The following is a 24,335-nucleotide window of genomic DNA, read 5'->3' on the forward strand; positions in this document are numbered from 1 at the left end:
AACCCCTGAACCGACTCGCAGTGAATCCCGATAACGAACCTTAAGCTTGTCATCACCTCGCGGATCATTGACTGATGAGATTTCAACTTTGGGTTTTAGTTTCTCGACGCTTCAGAACGTGTTAACGCTCCAGGACGTGTAGAGTCTCGGGAAGCGTGAAAAGCAAGCAAACTCCGGAAGTCAACCAATTTTCAGACGATCTTCTCCGGGTAAGTGTGGAGACTTAAGTCAACTACATACCAAGGGAATAACCCTGTTTACGTGCATTATTACTTGTTAGTAAACAAGAATAGGAAAAGCTTTAAAATCGAATAATCTCAAAGATTAAGGCTTCGACCGCTTTTCCTAAAAACTTAGCGTGAGTTCGCTCAATAAGTTCAAACGTATGATTTGTGAAACCCAGCCTCTGTTATGTGATATAATCATTCCTTAGGATTTGTGATTGACCCGTTAGAACGGGGGAGACAGGAGAGCCGTGTTTAACTCTCGAATTCAAATCGAGGGTAGAAGTACCGGGAGTCATATCCCGAGTCTTCAACCTAAAACACTAACGAGCATAGAAGGGAAATGAAATTTCTTTCAGGATTTATCCTGAGTCTCTCTCCTGTAAGTAGCATAGGTGTGTACTCTGAGTGCAGCAGAGTACCCGAACCTTAAAGAATTGTTGTGTCGATGGTACCAAAATGAAATGAACCCTGACGGTCTATGAGGGCCTGGGGGATGGCGCTGAGTACTCATATATCGGGAAGTCGATCAAGAGTCGCACCCGATCTTGATGCCAGGTTATGAAGACCTGAAGAATGCACCTTGACGGGCTATGAGGGCCTGGGGGTTGCGCCGATGTCGAATGAAGTTGGTACCATTAGTGGATCCCAGACTAACATTAAAACTCTTAGGCCGCCGGACGACTGCTGCTCGAAGTCTAAGGCTGGTCTCTTGTCGTTCTAGAGGTTATAGCGGGGGATGTGTGTAACCTTAAAGACGACAAGTACAAGTTAGAGTGTGTACACACGAGTCATGCTCTAGAACTTGTTAGATTTGTATCCATGCATTCTTATGTGTTTGTTTGCACGTCACATGTTATCACATGGCATTTAGTCGCTTAATTTTCTAAGTTAGACTCCCACTTGCTGAGTCAATCGACTCATAGTTTTATGACCCTTGGTAATGTAGATAAGGGAAAAGCTGGTAAGTGGGAAACGAGATTGAAGACCGAGACCGAGCGCGTATTGCCTTGACCTATGGGTTTTCTTAATCGGGGGTTAGTGTCTTCTGTTAAAACGTTCCGGAACATATTTGTATAGGAGTCGCTATAAGACTCTAAGTTATAAAAGCGAAAAATTTCCCCGGATTTCCGCAAACTATTTTAATATATAAAAGTATTATGATCTCTTGTTTACTATGTATGATATTTGAGTCGATCGGTCGCAGCTCGTGGGCGAGCTGTCGCTCGCGGGTCGTGACAGATACTGTGTCGCTCGCGGGCCGCGACTGATCGACTCCAATATCATACATAGTAAACAATAGATCATAATACTTTTATATATTAAAATAGTTTGCGAAAATCCGGGGAAATTTTTCGCTTTTATAACTTAGAGTCTTATAGCGACTCCTATACAAATATGTTCCCCGGATTTTCGCAAACTATTTTAATATATAAAAGTATTATGATCTATTGTTTACTGTGTATGATATTGGAGTCAATCGGTCGCGGCTCGTGGGCGAGCTGTCGCTCGCGGGTCGTGACAGATTTTGTGGTATGGATTGAGGAAATGGACCCACCATGCAATCATAGATTGCCGAAAGAAGTCAGTTCTGTTCCAGAACCCAGGACTTGTACCACTGCAGTTCCAAGGTTCTTCTCGGAAGTCTGGTTTTCTGATCGTATCGGCGCTGAAGGCCGTGAAGATGATGCATCAGGGATGCGCTGGTAACCTTGCAAGCGTGGTAGACGTCACGAAGACGGTCAAGCCGCAGCCGCGTGAGATTCCAGTTGCTAGAGATTTCATTGATATTTTTCCTGAAGATCTTCCAGGTCTACCTCCTGATCGAGAAGTTGAGTACAACATAGAGCTCATTCCAGGCACAACTCTGATATCGAAAGCTCCATATCGTATGGCTCCAGCATAATTGAAGAAACTTAAGACACAGCTACAAGAGTTGTTAAGAAAGCCATTCGCCTTGGGGAGCGCCAGTCTTGTTCGTTAAGAAAGCAGATGGTTCTCTACGGCTCTGTATTGACTACCGTGGATTGGACCAAATAACGATCAAGAACAAGTATCCGTTGCCATAGATCGACGACCTTATTGATCAACTGTCAGGAGCGACATTGTTCTCGAAGATTGACTTGCGTTCTGAGTACCATCAGCTGATGGTTCGAGATGAAGACATCCAGAAAACTGCTTTTCGAACTCGATATGGTCATTACAAGTTCTTAGTAATGTCGTTCGGTTTAACTAACGCGCCATCAGCGTTCATGAACCTAATGAACCGAGTATTTGAGGACTTTCTGGATAAGTTCGTGATCATGTTCATCGACGAAATTCTAATCTACTCGAAAACTAACGAAGAGCATGAGCAACATCTGGAGCTAGCGCTAAGCATGCTGAGGGAAAAACAACTATATGCCAAGTTCTCGAAGTGTGAATTTTGGCTGGAGCATGTAGTATTCATTAGCCATATTGTCAGTAGCGCTGGTATCATGGTAGATCCTGCTAAAGTGGAAGCCGTGAGGCAGTGGAGTCAGCCAAAGACGGTCACTGAAATAAGAAGTTTCTTAGGTCTTACTGGCTACTATAGGAAGTTTGTAGAAGGATTCTTTTAGTTAGCCATGCCTCTGACTCAATTAACCCATAAAAGAAAGAAGTTCATTTGGACCGAGACATGCGAACAGAGCTTCCAAGAGCTGAAGGATTACGAAACCTGGTATCCTACACATGATCTAGAGCTTGCTGCAGTAGTGTTTGCTCCAGATATGGCGACACTACCTGTACGGAGTCCATTGAGACATCTATACAGACCACAAAACGGTAGAGAGGGTGACTTCAAGTTGGATGAGAACGAGGTTCTAAGGTGCAACGGAAGAGTTTGTATATCTTCCAACGAGGAAATCAAGAAGCAATTGATGGAAGAGGCTCACAGAACACTGTATTCGGTACATCCAGGTATGACAAAGATGTATCAAGACTTGAGAAATGTGTATTGGTGGCCAGGAATGAGGAAAGACGTAGCTGAGTTTGTCTAGAAGTGCCTAACTTGTCAACAAGTTAAGGCAGAACATCAGAAGCCAGCTAGAATGCTGCAACCACTTGAGATTCCGCAGTGGAAGTGGGAGCAGATAACGATGGATTTTGTGTCAGGATTGCCAAAAACCACGGCTAGACACGACTCAGTCTGGGTCATTGTCGACAGATTGACAAAATCAGCTCATTTCCTTTCCTGCCCATCAAAACCACCCACACCGTGGATAAGCTCGCTGAACTCTACATAGAAGAGATTGTACGTCTTCATAGGGTTCCTAGCTCGATTGTTTCTGACCGTGATGCTCGCTTCACATCCAGGTTCTGGAAGAGATTACAAGAGAACCTGGAAACTCGCCTGAAGTTTAGTACTGCTTTTCAACCGTATACCGAGGGTCAAAGCGAACGAACAATCCAAGTGTTGGAAGACATGCTCCGAGCTTGTGTTTTAGACTTACAGGGCTCCTGGAGTCGTTATCTTCCGCTAGTTGAGTTCTCATAGAACAACAGCTATCAGGCGACAATTGGCATGGTACCATATGAAACCTTATATGGACGGAAGTGTCGCCCTCCAAATCACTGGGATGGAGCTGGTGAGAGCAAGTTTATTGGATCTGATATGCTTAAACAAACCACAGAAGCGGTTAAGAAGATCCAAGCTCGAATGAAAACCTCCTAGAGTCGTCAGAAAAACTACGCTGATAGGCGTAGGAGGCCTCTGCAGTTCGAAGCAGGAGGGAAAGTTTTTCTGAAAATCTCACCATGCGAGGAGTGATGAGGTTTCGGAAAGAAAGGGAACCTCAGCCCAAGATATGTTAGATCTTATGAGATTCTAAAACGAGTAGGCAAGGCAGCATATCGCCTAGCGCTATCGCCATCTATGTCCAATCTCCATGATGCGTTCCACGTATCTATGTTACGGAAATACATATATGATCCTTCACATGTACTGCAAGATCAAGAGGTTGAGATTTCTCCTGACATCAGATATGAAGAACCAACCGTTGCAATCCTAGATCACAAGGAGAAAGTCTTAAGGAATAAGACAATTCCTCTGGTCAAAGTACTGTGGAAAAAACACTCCACAGAAGAGGCTACTTGGGAACTCGAGAGCGAAATGCAAAAGAAATATCCTGCCTTGTTCTAAGTTTCGAGGACGAAACTCTTCTAAGGGGGTAGGGATTGTAATGTATAAACTTTTGTAAACGCTCGACTTGTGAATTTGAATAAAATGGACAAGTTTTAATTCAAATTCTTGTTGCATATGAGATGTCCTTAAATTTTAAATATCTTGGAAAATGATAATATTCAAGGTCGATGAAATTTTGGAATGAGAATATTCGAGTGAACTTGATATTATTTCCGAATAAAACTGTTCGGAATAGACTCGGAGATTTAAAAATCTCGAGAGTAAAAATAAATTCTGAGATCCCTTTGTCAAGAATATTAACAGTAATTATTAGGATTGTTATTTAGTATATTTTATTCTATTTGTAATTAATTAGAATCAGAAGTAATTAGCTGCAATCTCCTTTTAATAGCTGTAATCTGTTTTGATAAGATAGGATCAATTAGTTGCTAGTTTTATGTAATGCATTTACTCTGTAATTTTCTATTTAAACAAGCCTAAATGGCTGAATAAAATTATTCCATTCTGTCATTCGTTTCTGACTTTATGGTATCAGAGCCTAAAATGGCTGAACCCTCTGATGATACATCGGCTCTCATGAGCCCTGCTCACCCACCACAAATCTCTCCAAACACTGAAACCTTCCAAAACCTGTCTGTCACCTCTCACAGACTGAATGGAAACAATTTCCTACAGTGGTCCCAATCGGTTACTGTTCATCCGAGGCCGTGGAAAATTCGGCTATCTTACAGGTACCAGCACGAGACCGACTGAGAAGGCTGCCGACACGGAAAAATGGGAGGCAGAAAACTCTATGATCATGTCGTGTCTCATAAATTCCATGGAACCGAGCGTAGGAAGAACATATCTCTTCCTGCCCACAGCTCATGCTATCTGGACCGCTGTGAACGAGACTTACTCTGATCTCGGGAATGCGGGACAGTGGTTCGAGCTCAAAACTCAGCTATGGCGGCTAAAACAAGGTGATAAATCCGTTACTCAATATTATACGGATTTGAAAACTTTGTGGCAGGAAATAGACATGTTCAGCGATCATGAGTGGGTCTGTGCAAAGGACCAAGCCTTATTTCAGAAAATGGTGGAGAAAGAGCGCGTCTTCGAGTTCCTCGTCGGACTTAATAAAGAGCTGGATGAAGTGAGGGGACGCATACTTGGCCGTGATCCACTGCCGAGTACAAGGGAGGTCTTTGCCGAGGTCAGAAGAGAAGAGAGCCGGCGGACTGTTATGCTTGGTGGACACTCATCAACCTCCACCGAACCATCTACCCTGTTCTCCAGTCAGCCACCACGTCGCACTGATCGTTGCAGCGAGAAAGACCGACCGTTCTGCGAGCACTGCAACAAGCCGGGACACATCAAAGCGAAGTGTTGGAAGCTGCATGGCAGGCCAGCCGAGAACCCTTCATCTTACCGGAATCCTCGTGATTCAAAGGGTTTTCATGCCTCATCCGAAGACACTTCCAAAGAGCCGAAATCTGCCTCAGAGACGTCTGCCTTCAGCAAAGAACAGCTAGAGCAATTGTATCAACTAATGAGTTCTCATTCCATATCCAACACTCCTAACTCATCATCTTACATTGCCTCTTCTTCTTTAGCTAAAAAAGGTACATACCCTACAGCTTTCACAGCCGGCTCAAAATTAAACCCTTGGATCATAGATTCAGGGGCAACAGATCATATGACTGGTAGTTCCTCCATATTCTCTTCATATTATCCTTTATCTGGAAATCTGAAAGTTAAAATTGCCGATGGTTCTCTAACCTCTATTTCTGGAAAAGGCTCTATTATTATTTCTCCATCTCTCACATTATTAAATGTCCTACATGTTCCAAAGCTCTCTTGCAATCTCATCTCTGTTAGTCGTATTATTCATGATTGCAAATGTATTGCTACAGTAACATTTGCTGGATTTGAATTTCAGGATCCTTGTTCGGGGAAGATGATTGGCAATGCTAAGGAAGTTGATGGACTCTATCACTTGGTCTCGGAAAATCCTTCAGATGAACAAGTTCATAAACCAAGATGTTTTACTACCTTGTCTTGTGAGAATGAAATAATGTTGTGGCATTATAGGTTAGGCCATCCCAGTTTTAATTACTTGAAATATTTGTTTCCAAATCTTTTTAAAAATAAAGACATCTCATCATTTTGTTGTGAAGTTTGTGAATTGGCAAAACATCATAGATCTGTTTATCCTGCTTTGAAGTATATGCCATCAAAACCTTTTTCACTCGTGCATAGTGATATTTGGGACCCTTCAAGAGTAAAAACTGCCTCAGGTTCTAGATGGTTCATCACATTCATTGATGATCACACTAGAATCACATGGATTTATCTTCTAAAGGAAAAATCCGAGGCAGCAAATGTTTTCAAAAATTTTCACTCTTTGATTAATACTCAGTTTCATACTAATATTCAAGTTCTTAGAACCGATAATGGCCGAGAATATTTTAATGCAATCTTGGGTGATTTTTTGAAAGAAAAAGGAATTATTCATCACAGTTCTTGCGTTGATACTCCCCAACAAAATGGAGTGGTTGAGAGGAAAAATAGGCATTTATTAGAGGTGTCTAGGGCATTATTATTTGCTATGAATGTTCCTAATCGTTTTTGGAATGAAGCGCTCTTAACTGCAGCTTATCTGATTAATCGAATGCCTACAAGAGTTCTTAATTACATCACTCCTTTGCAAGCACTAAAGAATATGTTTCCTGAAAATAGATCGTTCACTGATTTAACACCAAAAATTTTTGGTTGCATTGCTTTTGTTCACATACACGGCCATAATAGAGGAAAGCTTGATCCCCGGGCACATAAATGCATATTTCTTGGTTTTTCACCAACACAAAAAGGGTATAAATGTTTTGATCCTAAATCTGGAAAATATTACGTGAGTATGGATGTCACTTTTTTTGAAAAACAACCTTTTTTTTTAGAAAGACTCCATTTCGGGGGAGAATGATTCTGAAATGAGTTTTTGGGAGAAAATATCTTTGCCAAAATCGGTTGAAAATAGTTTAGTGGAACCAATTATTTATGCAACTAATCCTAGGATTTCACAACCTATAAATTCACAACCTCGTGAGACCCAGGTAGAAAACAACTTGGAACCACCTACTGAACTTCGTGTTTATTCTGAAAGGAGGACTCAACCAAGTAATATTCCACCAGCTCCCGAGGTGGGCCAATCATCGGACTCGACCGAGGTCCAAGGTACGACTTCTCTTTCTCCTACTTCTCTTCCAAATTTAGAACCTTCTACAGAATTCTTTGAACCCATAGCCGTACGCAAAGGTGTCAGATCATGTACCACAAAACATCCAATATCCAATTTCGTATCTTATCATAAGCTCTCACCAGATTTCAAAGCCTTTTCCACCAGGATTATGGATGATGAACTACCTAAGTCGATACATGAAGCTCTAGAGGTTCCGAGATGGAGAGAGGCGGTCTTTGAGGAGTTGAAGGCCCTGATCAAGAAGAATGACACGTGGGATCTTACCTCTTTACCCGAAGGGAAAAAATGTGTCGGCAACAAGTGGGTATTTACCATAAAATACCATGCTGATGGCTCGATTGAGAGATACAAGGCTCGACTCGTAGCACGAGGCTTCACTCAGACATACGTCCTGGACTACGAGGAAACCTTCGCTCATGTGGCCAAACTAAACACCGTACGTGTTCTTCTCTCGTTAGCCGCTAATCTGGATTGGCCTCTCAGACAGTTTGATGTGAAGAATGCGTTCTTAAACGGCGAGCTAGAGGAGGAGGTGTATATGGAAGCTCCACCAGGCTTTGATGAGCTAAAGAAGGATGGCAGAGTATGTAAGTTAAAGAAATCCATATATGGATTGAAACAATCTCCGAGGGCATGGTTCGAGAGATTCACGAGAACTGTGAAACAACATGGTTACACTCAAGCTCATTCAGATCATACGATGTTCTACAAACACAATCATGGTAAAATTACTATTTTAATTGTGTATGTAGATGACATTGTGATGACAGGAGATGACATAGTAGAGTTGGAGTCACTGAAGAACTTCTTATCCAACCAGTTTGAGGTCAAAGATCTAGGACAGCTCAAATATTTTCTTGGAATGGAGGTGGCTAGATCCTCAAAAGGAATAGTTATCTCACAAAGAAAATATGTTCTTGATCTCTTGAAAGAGACTGGATTGCTTGGATGTAAACCAGTGGCAACTCCTATCGATCCGAATCAGAAACTCGAAAAAGAAGATGGTGCTGAGGCTGTGGACAAGAACCGGTATCAGAAGCTGGTGGGGAAGCTAATTTATTTGGCGCATACAAGGCCAGATATTGCGTTTGCAGTGAGCTTGGTTAGTCAGTTTATGCATTGTCCATCAGAAAAACACTCCAAGGTGGTTTATCGGATTCTTCATTACTTGAAAGGAAGCCCGGGTAAAGGAATTATGTTTTCAAAGAATTGGAGCCGAAGAGTGGAGATCTTCACGGATGCTGATTGGGGCGGAAGTTCTACAGACAGGAGATCTACCACCGGCTATTGCTCCTTTGTTTGGGGCAACTTAGTTACTTGGAGGAGCAAGAAACAACCAGTTGTCTCTCGAAGCAGTGCGGAGTCCGAGTTCAGAGCCATGGCGCAAGGAGTATGTGAGTTGTTATGGCTTCGGAAGATCTTAGAGGGGCTGAAGGTTGAAGGAGATAAACCGATGAGGTTGTACTGCGACAACAAATCAGCAATCAATATTGCTCAGATTCCTGTGCAGCATGACCGGACAAAACATGTCGAAATAGATCGACATTTCATCAAGGAGAAACTGGAAAACAGCGATATCTGCATACCCTTTGTTCCATCATCTAAACAGCTCGCTGATGTTCTTACTAAGGGACTTTTTACTGCTATGTTCGAAGGGTTTCTATCCAAGCTGGGAATGATCGATATCTATTCTCCAGCTTGAGGAAGGGTGTCGAGAATATTAACAGTAATTATTAGGATTGTTATTTAGTATATTTTATTCTATTTGTAATTAATTAGAATCAGAAGTAATTAGCTGTAATCTCCTTTTAATAGTTGTAATCTGTTTTGATAAGATAGGATCAATTAGTTGCTAGTTTTATGTAATGCATTTACTCTGTAATTTTCTATTTAAACAAGCCTAAATGGCTGAATAAAATTATTCCATTCTGTCATTCGTTTCTGACTTTACCCTTAAATATATTCAGGATAACGGGAAATAATAATAATTTTCTCGGTTATTATATTATATTATATATATAGACACATGTATGTACCATAAATTATACACACATGTATGTACCATCAAATTTCTATCACCCCTAACTGACATGACATCTAAGCGACCAGACTCAGCACAACATATAGCGTAGAAAATTTGTGGGGAAATAAAGAAACTTTTTTTTTACGTTTGAGATCTAGAACGCCACACGCAAGGCATAGTTGAGAATATCTGTACAAATAATATCCGAGTCATTACGCCGTAGCACTAACTTCCAAAAACCAAGACACAAACGACCACAAAACTGAAACTCTCCTTTACCTATTTCGTTACTCGACCGTGTACTGATCTCGGTGTGGGCAACTTTAAAAGCATTGCCTAGCCCGACTCCGAATCTTGAGAGGAAGATTTCTTGAACTGAACCAAGATCATCGTCATGTTGTCACATCCCTCTCCAGTGAGAGTCGTAGGTGCCAAGCAACGGTCCATAACCTTTTCACACACCGTTGACAGCTTGTTTTCCTGACAACACCAATGATTCATTCTAAGTTTGATCATATTGTTCCAGGTTTTGGATGACTAACAATATTACCATAAAAATAAATATAAAGAAGAGAATTCATTATGTTACTGATTGTAGCTGTTCATGGATGAAATCAACTAGTTGCTGGCTTGACATGCAATCCCTGCATGGTCAACAATGCAACGCCATTATAATAATCCTCTATTATAAGTTCAACATGAGCAAAAGCACACGATCCATACCAGATACCATCACATGCAAGCACGATAAACTCATCATCGTCGCAGAGCTCAACCTAATTCAACATTATTTTTAAATAAAATGAAATAAAACTCCAACAGCAGAGGAAAGAATTCATAATCAGCATGATCTTACACCATGGACATGTACATGTACACATACCGTGTTTACGTCTGGGCTGGCAGTGACAATTTGCTTTTCAGCAGGCAAAAACTTATTCTGCTTGAATTCCATATCCCCTGAAGAAAATTAATCAGAACATTTGAAATAAAATGAAGCGAAAAAATTATATAAAATCAGCACCAACGCTGCCATGCGTACCTATAGCTCTAGCAAGGTTTAAACTGCCATTAACTCGTCCTGCGTGAATGAAACCACCAGCTTTCAAAATCCTTTCCTTTTCAATCTCGAGATCAGGTTTGTGATCTCTAGATAGATTGTATGCCTGGCAGAGAAAGGAAAAAAATGAAGTCGGAGAAAGGACTATGTTCTACATAACAAAAAATAAGGACGACCACATAAGTTTCCATAAAATCACACTGATTAGTCGGCACAAAATTTGATTGAATTATAAGAGAAGCTCAAGAAAAAGGATGATAAATAAGAATAAAATAAATAAATAAATGCACACACATACACACCTGCCCTTTTCTGGAGATAACACACCGAGAATCACCAGCGTTTGCCACAAAAAGTTGGCTGTCCCTGATTATAGCAACGCAAGCTGTGCATCCAGAAGTTGGACCATTAAAATCTGAATGAGGCCCCTGCTAAGACTGAGTGTTAAGCAATAGAAAGCCCAAAGAAATTGGTAAACTAAAAAGAACGAGAAAAAAAAAATTACTAAAACCAACGCTTCTGTCTAGACTTTTGTCTTGTAGACTTTAGTTATATTGTATATTCTAGTTACGTTAAATTGGGAGATTTAATCATCTTATATATATCATTGAACCATAATATGACTAGAGGCTTAAAATATATTTTAACCATAGACTTCACTTAAATATTTCGGGAGATTTGCTATAGTTATATTGTATGTTTTAGTTATTTTAAATTGGGAGATTTAATCATCTTATATATTATTTAACCATAATATGACTAGAGGCTTAAAATATATTTTAACCATAGACTTCACTTATATATTTAGGGAGATTTGCTATATATTGTATTTATGTATTTTTATACATTGACTTGAGGCTTACACGTCATAATGTATCAAGGCTTACGCCTCGTGTTATAAGACCCTCACCTCAATATTCTTTTACGTACATTAAAATATATTGGGAAAAATTAAGCTTGTTTCAGAATCTCAAATTCTCAATGCAGTGAAAGACTAAAACAGTACCAACATGGTGCATCAAATCATGATATTTTCGGATTAACTCTTAGAATCACATGTCGAAAAAATATCATACTAAAACTAACGCTGACGACACTAGAATATTAGATTTTAATATATTAGAAGTATCAATAACCCGTATATAGACAGGAAGAAAACCATGGCTTTTGGTTCACCTCTTCAAAGGCCCAGTCGTTAGCTTGATCATTACTATCACCGCCCCGGGGAGACCAGATCAAGCCTTCTATCATGCCGGTGAACCTGTTTATTTTGTCTCCCAAAATAGCTAGTTCTCTCCAACCCCTTTGTCCACGCATCATTTCGTCCATTCTGCATCGCAATTGTGTATTTACATTTTAGATTGCCAGCTTGAAGAAAATATATTAAAGGAAATGTTAAAATAACATTAGAAATCACTAGAGAGGGTAACCTAGTTTTTGTCTATTCTTCTTGGGAAAAAAGATATAGATTATTACAAAACCGATTAAGCAGAAAAAACTGAAATGTACAGAAAATGAATCTAGTTCAAAATTCAAATCAGTAAAGCTTTAAAATTTGTTAGATAAGTACGACAAATGAGTATATTTCGTATTACTAAAAATACCAACGTAAGGAAGTACAGTGGTAGATATCGTAAAATTGAAATGTCTGCTCTCTCTTTAAGAAATATGTTCTATTCTTCCCATTAATATGTCACACAATTTACACAGTTTTCATGATCCTGTTATCTACTCATCTCTATATTGTATAGGCTATGTTAAGTTCTACATATTCCATATCAAACCCCTACGTATCTACTTATAACTATATTATCCCCAATGCCTAAGTTCCTAGCAATAATGAGAAGCATTATATTTGGAATATTTGGCTGCCAAAGAAAAAAAAATATTCCAAATACGGCCAAAGACATTTCTCACCAACACCTGGGTACCCACCTAGCAATTGCTAATGTTTCAAGTTCCCAAATGTTGTGGGGTCAGGCAGGGAACAGTAAATAAATAAATTTGGCTGCCAAAGACAGAATTTTGGCCGGATTGTATATCAAAGGAAGTCTTTTCAATGACGAAGGATGGACTATCAGTCGCGTTCTTGAGGGTGTGAATAACAACTATGGCTCTATGGCTTCATTCTTTGTTCCCAGAAATTAATTTTATTCTTTTCAGCTCTTTCAAGGGGTTGGTTAGGGGCCCTATGATGTAAATACAATAGTATTTCTGGTTGTGGTGGTTGTCTTCTTGAGTTCTTTAATCGGGTCGGCATAATTGTTAAATGTACCGTCCGGTTTTTAGGCCAAAAAACATCTCATATCTGATGTATATTCACTTTATATAATAATAATTAATACTTCCCTGTTTCCTTGAAAAGAAAAAGTATATGGCATTTTGGAATAAAACACAAGCATAAAACTATTCAAATATAATCTAAACCAAAATATGATTTTGTGCATGTTCAATCCATTTCAGCCAACTAGGAAAGCTAAAAAGAAAAAAACTATACGGACCTGAAAAATGCTTTCTGAACAGAAGTTCCAATATCTCCAGCCGCATATGCTTCATTCTTCAGCACTTGTTGATGAAGAAACTTTGCACAGAACTTTGCAACCACTTTTCCTGAATATACAATCAAGTTAACACAGATGTCAGCGGTAGAAAGCCTTAATCAATAATCATATAATATAATATAAAACTAAGTGCTGGAAAAGGAATCGAACTCGATCTCCATGGCCATTTGAGAAAGAAGAAGGAGAAAGCGTCGAACAATACGATTAGAAAAACAGAAAACTATATTAATTCGAGTCCAATGGCCTAATCATTGTGAACCCTTTCCAACGCCGAGTACAAGTACAACTATTTGGAGACACAAATTTCACGATTCAACTACCAACAAAAGTAAGATAAAGTATGAAATGGCATGGGTCCAGCCGAGTTTTCTGGCAGATAATGTTTTGATCTCGTTATCTTGAAGCTCCTCTTTTACAACCATCATTGATGACTGCTTTGGATGAATTATACACCAAACCAAACTAAGTTGCTACAAACAATGTTTGCTATGAAATAATAAGAACTTGAAACCCAGCTAAAAGCATAGGTTAGCCTGAGATCCTGATATTTACCTCCATGGCCATCGTAAACACCAAAGAACGACGTGGTCGCATCTAGATCAGGAAATGCAGCGTGCTAAAACCAAATAAACATATCAAAATAATTACGAGAAGAAAATGAAAACGAATGTCGACAGTAAGAATATAAGTGAAATGATGTATAAAAGCAAAGAAATCTGGACTAATGCAAATCCAGAAAATACAAGATCAGAACCTAGAGAGCCATAGATTTTAATAAAGTAGAGCTTTCATTGATCACTCACAGCATCTTCCATGGAAGCTCGCCATCCTTGCATCGATGACAAGCCGTACCTCAGGCGATCGTTCCCACCATTGTCCGAGAACTTTTCGGTTTTGGGACTACTGAGATATATCCCCATTTTTTTTTTACCTGAAACACAAACAGCATCGATCAGAAACTCGGCAAAACCCCCCAATAATTGCTATTTGGAATGGGTTCATAAGCTCTGAACAACCGTTTTACGAAACAACTAAACGTCATGATCAGATCGGACAAATAAACAAATAAAATCTTCGTGCAATTTGCACACACACACACACAAAAAAAAAAAAAAATAGAAGTCTGAGTGAATCAAATTCGAGTTCCGTCACAAAATTTAAATAAAAACAAACCAGGAATACCTAGAAGCGAAACTTCAGCTAAGAAACTTGAAATGAGAAACAAATCAAAGAAAGATGACAATCTCAGTCCTCAAAAATATCAGTATTTATGACTTACAGGCCCAGTTTTTTTTTGTCGCGTGGGAGCGTTCACGATAGGAGACAGAAGGCGAAATTGGTGACAAGTTTCTAACTCTGTCAAGTGATATTTTTCGGAATCAGTTTTTTTGCGGAATCTGAAAGAAGTGTGTGGGTTGATTTGGAATAAATACAAAATAACGAAAGTCACAGAGAGTGATGAAAGACAAGACAAAGGTAATAAAGGAGAAGAAAAAAAGGAAATGGAAAGGATGACTTTGAATGAGTCTCGTCGTCAGAAAGAGATGGCGAGGCCGACAGACATCCACGCAGAGTAAGTTAGAGAACTAGACTTTGGAGGCGTCTTTTAAATTATACACAGCCAAATAAACCTCTCTTCTTTTTTTTTTTTTTTTTTGTTGAGAATATGCAAATTTATTTAGGTGACTCAAATTTTGGTGTGTCAAATCCATCTTCTTATTTAGGGGGGTGCTATACCCAATTAAATTAGCCTTGTCTTGTCTCTAACGATATTACTTTAAATTGAAATGTCAACTTCGCTTTTTTTTTTTTTGTGTGAATGTAGATAGTCGAAAAAGTAAATTATTTCAGAATATGCAATAGAAATAGGTACTTTTGTGATTAAAAAAAAAAAAAAAAATTAATACATGCTAATTTTTTACTTAAATCTTGACTCGTACATTAGCTCAATTGGAGAACTCATTCGTCCACACGTTAATTTGAGCTCATAAGTTCGAGTAACATATGGGATAAAGTTTCTCTACATTGGATACAATTGTAAGCATTTTAATATACAAGACAACGTGTAACTAAGTCGGATCAGATTTAATTCAAAATATATAAGTTTGTTCATTTTGTGTATACTTTTGTTGTCGCACGAAAATGAACAACGATTTAAAACTTCGGACGGTTCGACCCAAGACCGGACCAAGTGGTCGCACCCGAGCCAAAGGTGTGAATTCGAAAGTCTCGAGTTGGGTTTCCTCTAGTCGGAGGGTTTCTCAGAGGAGAGAACGAGTGAATAGGGGGAGTGACGGCGCTTTTCGTGTAAGCTGTGTACGTACCCATGTGAATAGGGATCAGGTCAGAACGTAGCTCAAGGCGTATGTAACGCTGTATGAGACGCGAAGTCTGGAGGGTGTGTTCGATAGAGGAGGCGGAGCACGGAGGAGTCCTCGGCCACGTCTCAGAACTCTGGTATCGAGAGATCCGAGAGAGAATATGTGTTTTCTCTCCTTTGGAGGAGTGGGAGACTCTAAGTCAAGAGTTCCTTGTCGTGGCAGGCGTGCAGGAAGCGTAGGCAATTTCGTGGCCGTTTGTGGGCCTTAGAGATCTTTAATGACCCGGCCCGTTGGGCCTTCGGGACTTGAGATTTCATGCAAAATGCGTGAAGCATGAAAGTCTTCACTCAAGGAATTAAGGTCGACAAGAGGACTTGTCAATCGACTCGTGGACACGTGATTCTACTCGAGGGGATATCTTGACTCGAGGAGGACGATTCGTCTCGTGGAGCAAGGCTCGACTCGAGGAGTACGACTTGACTCGAGGAGCAAGGCTCGACTCGAGGAGTACGACTTGACTCGAGGAGCAAGGCTCAACTCGAGGGGCTGAATGTTTGACGCGAGGACTTGTCAGTCGACTCATGGTAGGAGGCTTGCCGCTCTTCAGGACCTCCGGCCTGACCATTGGCCCTTTGAATGGCGTGCCTTTCCGACGTCTCAAGTTTTCCGAAAATGACCGACAACATTAACTTCCCAAGTTCATCGCTCAAGAGGCTCCTGGCGATGAATTTTCAGTCATTTCGGCCGGGTGTTTGAGGAAACTTTATTTCCAAAGTCCTCGCCGTTGCGAGGACATACATTTTTTTTTGGTGCGCGGCGCGCACGCTGCGCATGGGGGTGACGCATCTGCGCGCAAAAGTCGACTTTTGAGGGCTTTTCCCCCTTTTTTCCACCTTGTGGGAGTGGGATTAGGACTTATACCCCCGTAGGTGTCTATAAATAGTGGCACAACTTTCTTATTTTTTCCACTTTATTTTTTCTCTCTTTCTATGCATTTTTTCTCTCTCTACACTTTTGCATGATTGATATTCGCTTCCCCTTCTCAACTGAGGATCCCGAGGTAGATTTTTCTCTCTTGCTTCAGGACTCTTAGCACGCAGAGAGTGACCTCTTCTCGAGATTAGGGGAGGTTCCCTTGCACGTGGAGGAGGATCCAAGTGGGGTGGAGCAGTGGCTCGAAGAGGGCGAGGTGGGCGCGACTGCGCCCGTCTCTCAGCGTCGGGAGCGGAAGGAGGAGCGCGCGCCGACTGGGCATAGCGCGGATGAGGATGCCGGTCGGCATGTGTCTGGAGGTGATACGCTCTGCCTCATGATCAATTTAGTTAGCCAGTTGGATACGCGACGTGCCCAAGTCTGGTGTGCCAAAGTCTGACTTGGACGCTCAAGGCGTGTCAGGAGAAGGTGGTGGCGTGGTTGTGCCGGCCTTGCTGGAGTCGGTTCTCGATGAGATCGACTGAGTGGATGACTTCGGGCCGAAATCAGATGATCTCGGCGGTGACTCGGAGACTTGTTCGGATGGCAGGAGTTCTGCGGTGAAGCGTCATGGGAAGATGATGGTGACCGCTCCAGCCGTTTTGAAGGATGGAGGCTCCCCTCCGGGGCACAAGGTCCGAGGTCTCGGACACGGAGTTGATCGTGACGGTGAAGTCTCTGACGAGGACGGAGTGGTATCTCGTGGAAGGCTTTGCTGCTCCGCTCCCGAGGGCTTCGAAAGTTTGGGGGTCGATGCTTCGAGCTCGCTCATCTACCAAACATACGTCGATCTCAGAGAGGCATACGCCATTCCGACGTCCGTGGCGTTTCTCCCTCTTTTGGCGGATGATCGCCCCTTATATCCACGTCATGGGTTTGCCGCAGTATAGATGGCGAGTCTTTATTGCGGGTTGTGGCTGCCATTCCAGCCCATTGTCCATCAACTCCTCGCGCGATTGGGGGTGCATGCCTGTCAGATGATCCCGGCGTTCTATCGTTTGGTGGCAATGTGTCACATGGAGTGGCACTGCCAAACTTAGCGGGCAATGACCGTGGGTGACTTCCGCAATCTTGTTGTGGTCTTCCCAACGCCAGGACAACCTGGCTTCAACATGGCCCACGATCGCCGGAACACCAAGCTGATCACGGACTCCGAGAAGCGCAACAAGAGGGCGTGGGTGTGGGTCTCAGCTAAGGCCTTTGGAGATGTGCCGCTTCGGTTTGGTCCTTTGGCCGACTTCTTTGCTGATGCCGGGGCCGACGACCTTGAATTCATGAAGGAGATCCAAGGCATGCCGGAGGCTCGGAAAGCTAGGGAGCGGTTTCGCTCCACTGAGTTGATGGCGTCCACTTGGTGATTTCCGCCTTCCCCTTCCGGTCGCGAAGACGCTCAGTAAGCGGAGGGAGTTCCTAGCTCCGCGTTGTCTCCCCCGAGCGCCGGTCTTCCAGGTACTTTGGCGTTTGGTTTTGTAGCTTCAGTCTTTTTTAGTCAGAGCTCTGATCTTTGTTGTTTTTCACAGCTTCCTCGATGAGGGCGAGGGCTCGCGCGCGTTTGGTGAGATCTTCTCGAGACTCAAAGTCATTAGCAGCAATTCATTCTCGGATCACATCGTGGAACGGCAAGGAGAAGTCTGACGCCGGTTGCTCGACGGAGAACGGTCATCGCGCTTCTTTGAAGTGACCCTCTTCCTTGGCTCTTCCGGATGCGCCTTCGGATTCGAAGCGTGCAAACTCGATGATCGAAGCGGAGGCTGTGGAAGTCAGAGAGGAGTGTTCTCAAGGAATCACGCAGTCCCCATTGAAGATGTGGAAGGGCATCGTGACAAGCGGCGTTGTGGAGTTCTTTCGTAATGGTGTCTCTGACGCACAGATGGTAAGTTTCCCTCTGCTTACCTTGTCTTTTTGTTTTGCGGCAACTTTACTTTTGCTGACTTGCTTTTCCAATCAATTCAGGTGCTCGCACGTGCGACCCGAGGTGAGAAGATTCTACATTATCTCATTCGGCGCATGGGACTCATCCAGGAAGAGCTTGCTCAAGCAAAGTCTCAACTAGCTCGAGCCAAGCGAGGTTCTCACTCAAAGGCGGAGTTCGCAAGTCTTTGCGAGAAGCTTCGCGAGACTCGCGTGGAATTGGGAGTCTTCCAAGGCAAGTGTGATCGTGCCCAGTCGGTAGTGGTGAAAATGGCTGGAGAATTGATTATGGAGCTTCAAGCTCTAGAGGTGGCGACTCGATCGACAAGTTTTCCAGAGTGAGGTGTGGGACCTTCAACGCTAGTAGGATACGCATACGGAAGAGGCGAACATCCTATAGAGTCAGCTTTAGTCGAGCAAGGCTGCCCGTGTCCGGGCCGAGCGCGAGCGTGACTCTTTGGTGGAGTTCCAGGGCTTCAAGATGATCGATTCGCCGCTACGCCACATCAATCCGTTATGGCTTGACCCTCTTCCTTATCAGCTACGGATTCTCCAAACCATGCATTAAACCACTTACATTCAGACCTCAAGACGATTTAGGGAGATCTCCTGCAAGATGTAAGACCACGCACCTATCTCCGAAAGGGCTGCCCCCGGCAAGAGTTGACCGTCCCACTTAATGCATGAGCTCAAATCCTACCCCGCTGGAACCAAGTCCAAGAGTCTCCATGAGAAAATGTTGTACTCGGCCCAAGACCCTTATCGCTCAAAACATCCCGCGACCCTTGTCACGCAACGTCTCTTCGGCCTCGCGACTCATGTCGCTCGAATTATCTCGTGAACCTTGTCACGCAACACCTTGTTGGCTTGTGACAGTTTTCACTCAAAGTAACCTAGGCCTCATGACCCTTATCACTCAACGCCTCGTGACCCTTGTCACTCAATGCTACTAAGCCCCCGCGGCTCTGAAAATCCCAACCCTCGTAGTTTTGGGTCATTCGATCCCTGCGATTAAGTCGCATGGCCCTTTGGCTCCAAAAATCCCAACCTTCATGGTTCTAGGTCGCTCGATCTCAACGATGGAGTCACATGGCCCCTGTGGCTCTGAAAATCCCAATTCTCGTGGTTCTAGGTTGCTCGATCCCTGCGATCGAGTCGTCACAGCTTTTGTGGCTCCAAAAATCCCAACCCCCGTGGTTCTGGGTTACTCAATCCCCGCGATCGAGTCGTATAGCCCCCGTGGCTCCAAAAATCTCAACTCTCGTAGTTCTGGGTCACCCGATTCCGACTTCAAATGGCTTGGTTGAAATCATTACCTAGTAGCATAACCGTACCCAAAGCATCGCGGGACGATTCCAAGGCTGTTGGGCTACTTGTAGTAAGTTTCTCCTAAATCTGAAGAAGATTGAATAAGATTCAGTCTCGAGTCGCATGGCCCCCATGGCTCTGAAAATCTCGACATCCATTGTTTTAGGTCGCTTGATCTCCGCAATCGAGTCGCTTAGCCCTTGTGGCTTCACAATTCCCGACCCCGTGGTTTAGGGTCGCTCGATCCCCATGATCGAATCGCTTAAGCCCCCTGTGATCGAGTCTCTTAAGGCCAACATGGCTCCAAAAATCTTGACCCTCGTGATCCTAGGCCGTTCAATCTCCACGATCCAACCGCACAACTCTCGTGGCTCCAAAAATCCCAAACCATGTGGTTCTAGGTCCCTTGATCCCCGCGATTGTGTCGCACAACTCCCGTGGTTCCAAAAAAAAACCTATCCTTTATGGTTTTGGGTGTACCGTTCTCCGATTTCAGATGGCTTGGGCGAAATCATGCCCAAGTAGCATAACACCTCGTACCCAAAGCGCCGTCGGATGATCCAAAGATAGGCGAAGCCCCGGGCCCAATAGGTATGAGCGCGACTAGCCTAAAACCAAACGGAGATGGTCTCCGACTATAAGTGGTTAAGGTTGTTACACTACTTGGAGTAAATTTCACATAAACCTGAAGAAGATCGAGTTAAGATTCAGCCCCGACAAACACATAGGCCATAACTTCAGCGACCCTAAAAATGATCAAAGTCAAATCTCTCGTGGTCCACACGAGCACAATCCCAAATGGCTCAAACTAGACTCTTCGTGGTCCAGACGAGCACATAGACAGTCAAGATACAGATCAACCAGAAGACAAAGAAAGAGCACCGACAAGACGTGGGGGGTTAATGTTATACCGCCATTTTTCTTATGATAAAAACGACGCCTCAATTGCTAAAACGACGTTACAATTGTAAAAAGACGTCCCAATTCAAAAGGATAACTTAGTCAAACGGGCCAAACATATGCTTGACCAAAACCGAGGGCTTGTAAACCTACTTGCAAGCTATTTCATGTCAGGACGTGGCCCTGCATCATGTGCCTTGCTTCACGCGCCAAGAGCCATGCGTCAAGCATCAAGCGCCAAGCACCAAGCACCAAGCACCAAGCACCAAGCACCAAGCACCAAGCTCCACGTGCCAAACACCAAGCGCCAAGTGCCAAACACCAAGCGCCAAGTGCCACATACCAAGCACCATGCTTTCAATAAAATATAAATAGCCCAGTCACACAAACCAGAAGAAAAGTCATTTTCAACTCAGAAAAGTGATTTCAATTCAAAACTCTCTCAACTCTGAACTCTTATTTTTTTCTCTCTCAAACTCTCTCACCTTAAAACACAAAAAGGTATGATCTTCTTCATTTCTCTCTAGAATTGAAGAGTAAATATTCTCTCTCTCTCTCATATTTTCTTTCACAAATAAAGGGTTAAATTATGCCAAATTACATTCTCTTTCAAAAAGTATCCAAGAGCTTGAGAAATCTAATTCTCGCGTTCTTCATAAGAACATTTCATCATGTGTTAGAATGAGAGCATGGTAAATCACACCACTCACATTGGTTTCCTAGGGTCTCCATTGCAGTTGTAACGCTACAACATATCTCATCTCCACTACGATCCTTCCCGAACCATAGGACAATCTACACTTGCAGGCCAAGATCGATACACGTCGCAAGTGTTGTTGTCGGTCGTTTTCGGAAAACCCGAGACGCCGAGAAGGCACGTCGCTCAAAGGGCCGATGGTCAGGCCGGAGGTCCTGAAGAGTGGCAAGCCTTCAAGCCCTCGCCCAAACTCTTGACTCCTTGAGTTGAGCCTAGCCCCTCGAGTCGAGATTTGAATCGGCTCCTCGAGTCGAGCCTTGCCCCTCGGGTTGAGACTTGATTCAGTCTCCTCGAGTCGAGCTTTGCTCCTCGAGTCGAGCCTCGAGTCAGTCTCCTCGAGTCGAGCCTCGCTCCTCAAGTCGAGCCTCGAGTCAGTCTCCTTGAGTCAAGCCTCGAGTCAGTCTCCTCGAGTCAAGCCTCGAGTCAGTCTCCTCGAGTCGGCCCCATCGAGTCGAGCCTTGAGTCGGGTCCTCGAGTCGAGCCTCGCTCCTCGAGTCGAGCCTCGGCTCGAGCCATATCCGTCGACAAAACATTTGTGTCATAAACCCGAAATACCAAGCCCACAATAGCTCAACGGGCCCGGAAGCAAGACGATCGCGAAAAGCCCGCAAAGACGAAGCCCAGCGCGCGCCGCGCGACGCGCATTGAGCAGCGCAGCCCGCGCGCCGCGGGTCGCGCGCCGCGCCCGGACAAGGCCGCGCCGCTGCTCCTTTGTGCGTCTCCTCTGGAAAAGGGGCGCGTTCCTAGTCCCACATGGACGCCAAAGGACCCCCTTAGGGTCCCCAAACACCTATATAAACCCCCTCTCACTGAGGGGGAAGCCATCCCTTCATCTCCTATCGATACGCTCGATTTCTCACTCTTCTCTGCTTCTCTTGATGCCATATTTGGCCTGAAGCATTCTCACAAGTCTCTCTCATTCTCAGAGGTTCCGAAGCACTCACGGGAACTTCCCGGACGTCGCTCCCTCTGACCGAACGCCCCCCGGTACTCAAGCACACCCCTAGGGTTCTCGACTAGAGTCCCTTAACGCGTTTAACACGCTAGCCGCGTACGCGATCTCCGAAGTTCTGAGATGCCACCGAGGACCCCTCTTGCCCCGTCTCCTTCGTCGAGTACGCTTCTCCACCAAGGTTCTACACCTCATACTGCGTCTTACACGCCTAAACTACGTACCTGATCCCACGCACGGGTACGTAGGCAGCCGACATCCAAGGCACGGTCACTCCTCCTCCTCACCCCCTACCTCTCCCGAGAGGCGGGTTGATCGGAGAAAACCTAGCTCGAGACTTTCGAGTTCACACTCTTGGCCCGGGTGCGATCACTTGGTCCGGCCTTGAATCGAACCGCCCGAGGTTTTCAATAGTTGTTCATTTTCGTGCGACAACATTTTGGCGCTAGAAGGAGGGGACTTCCCGACCTGTTCAGCCCGAAATCCCTTCTGTTCATCTTCTTCTTTTCTTCTACAAACTCAACTTTCTCGAACTTGAGAAAAGATGAGTAGTCAGCCACCCGTACGTTCTGAGGGCTTCAACAACCCCGATAACGTCACTGGGACCAAAAAGTACTTCTTGCGCTCCCGAGCGCATGGTGATGAAGAGTCGCTCCATGAAGAGAGCTCGACCCGCTCACCATCTCCATCTCCTGATAGAAGGGACAACCGCATCATGGAGTTGGAGGAGAGTATCCGCCGACTAAAGGCGAGGAACGCAAGGTACCACAGCCGACTGGCTGCGAAGCAACCTGCGCGTGACACGGTAATCCCCAACGGGGATCCTGAGAACCTCAACAAGGAAAGCCGCGACCGCGACCCTGATTACGAGGGTACGGGTGAGTCGGAGGATATCGAGACTTCTCTCACGAAGGACGGGGAACCCCCCGCCGTGTTTGAAGCCGGTCCATCGAATCCCCAACCCCGGACGGGTGACGCGCCGGCAGCTTCACAAGAGGGGAATTCCCGACGTTCAGCCCTCGACCGACTAGGTCAAAGGGAGAATGTTGCGGAAAGTCAGGGCACGCGGAGAGCGCACCGTCGCAGACGAAACCTGCGCCTCCGTACCACCAGCCCTGATCTTAGGGATCACCTCACGTCCCGCTCGCAGCCCATCTAACGGGAACCGCCGCACGGGTCAGGGGTCTAATGAAAGGCGACAGGTGACTCCTCCCGAACAAGGGGTTACTCCGACAACCGGTCTCGATGTGGTAACTATGATCCACAATCTCCGAAATGAGGTACGAGATCTCCGAGAATACAGAGTAGGTGGAAGCACCTATGGGGTCGTTGAGGAGAACTCCTCGCCTTTCATGACTCAGATACTGGCTAAGGTTTGTACGGGGAATTTCAAACTCCCGAACCTCACTCCCTTTGATGGGAAGGCAGATCCTGCTCACCACATCCAGCACTATGAAACCTGGATGACGATGCAAGGTGTTTCTCCTAGCGCCATGTGCCAAGCTTTTAGTTTGACCCTCGCCGGACCCGGTTTTGAGTGGTTCAAGAACTTAAGGCCAGGAAGCATCCACTCATTCAAAGACCTGAAGGACATGTTCCTAGCACGGTTCGCTACATATATGGTCCAAAAGAAGACCAAGATGTACCTGTGGTCAATCAGGCAAGAGAGTGGCGAGTCTCTTAGACGATACCTCGCTCGATTCACTGAAGAGTCGAACAAGGTTGACCGCTTTGACGACGGTGACGCAATTGCCGCTATCATAGAAGGCTTGCGCACAACTGACTTCCTTAAGTCAGTCGTCGGCCGTGTCCCTTCGACCATGGCCGAGTTAATGACTCGGGCTAAGACCTTCATGGGAGTCGAAGATTACCTCGACGGCCGCAAGAGTAACAATCAGAGTTCTCTACGTCGGGAAGAACCTAGCCACGAGCAAAACAAACCT

At 44.2% G+C, this 24,335-nt stretch overlaps 2 protein-coding genes across 4 annotated transcripts; one reads left to right on the forward strand and one right to left on the reverse strand.

Moving 5' to 3' along the window:
* Window positions 1-5,188: 5,188 nt before the first annotated feature.
* LOC149390189 (uncharacterized) lies at window positions 5,189-9,329 on the forward strand. The gene is made up of 3 exons (XM_089619697.1): window positions 5,189-6,244; window positions 6,311-6,397; window positions 7,326-9,329. Exons 1-3 carry the CDS (start codon window positions 5,189-5,191, stop codon window positions 9,327-9,329), a joined length of 3,147 nt encoding a protein of 1,048 aa, XP_089475823.1.
* A 434-nt stretch (window positions 9,330-9,763) lies between these two features.
* LOC149390190 (putative protein phosphatase 2C 60) lies at window positions 9,764-14,866 on the reverse strand. 3 transcript variants are annotated; one of them, XR_016300178.1, is made up of 12 exons: window positions 14,551-14,863; window positions 14,075-14,202; window positions 13,824-13,887; window positions 13,212-13,320; window positions 11,887-12,040; window positions 11,013-11,138; window positions 10,693-10,816; window positions 10,534-10,610; window positions 10,374-10,426; window positions 10,240-10,294; window positions 9,930-10,130; window positions 9,764-9,839 (listed from the first exon to the last, which is right to left on the reverse strand). XR_016300178.1 is itself a non-coding variant. In XM_089620234.1 (11 exons), the coding sequence occupies exons 2-11, from the start codon at window positions 14,189-14,191 to the stop codon at window positions 9,987-9,989; spliced, it is 1,023 nt and encodes a 340-aa protein (XP_089476360.1). In that variant the 5' UTR covers window positions 14,192-14,202; window positions 14,551-14,863; the 3' UTR covers window positions 9,764-9,986. The 3 variants fall into 3 exon arrangements, 2 of the variants coding, with proteins under 2 accessions (XP_089476360.1, XP_089476361.1); XM_089620234.1 differs by having other exon boundaries at window positions 9,764-10,130; XM_089620235.1 differs by lacking the exons at window positions 9,764-9,839; window positions 9,930-10,130 and having other exon boundaries at window positions 10,231-10,294; window positions 14,551-14,866.
* Between the last annotated feature and the right edge of the window lie 9,469 nt (window positions 14,867-24,335).

This window comes from Urtica dioica, chromosome 7, assembly GCF_054948205.1.
Source record: "Urtica dioica subsp. dioica isolate 48M chromosome 7, U.dioica_male_clone48M_v1_H2, whole genome shotgun sequence".
NCBI lineage: Eukaryota > Viridiplantae > Streptophyta > Magnoliopsida > Rosales > Urticaceae > Urtica > Urtica dioica.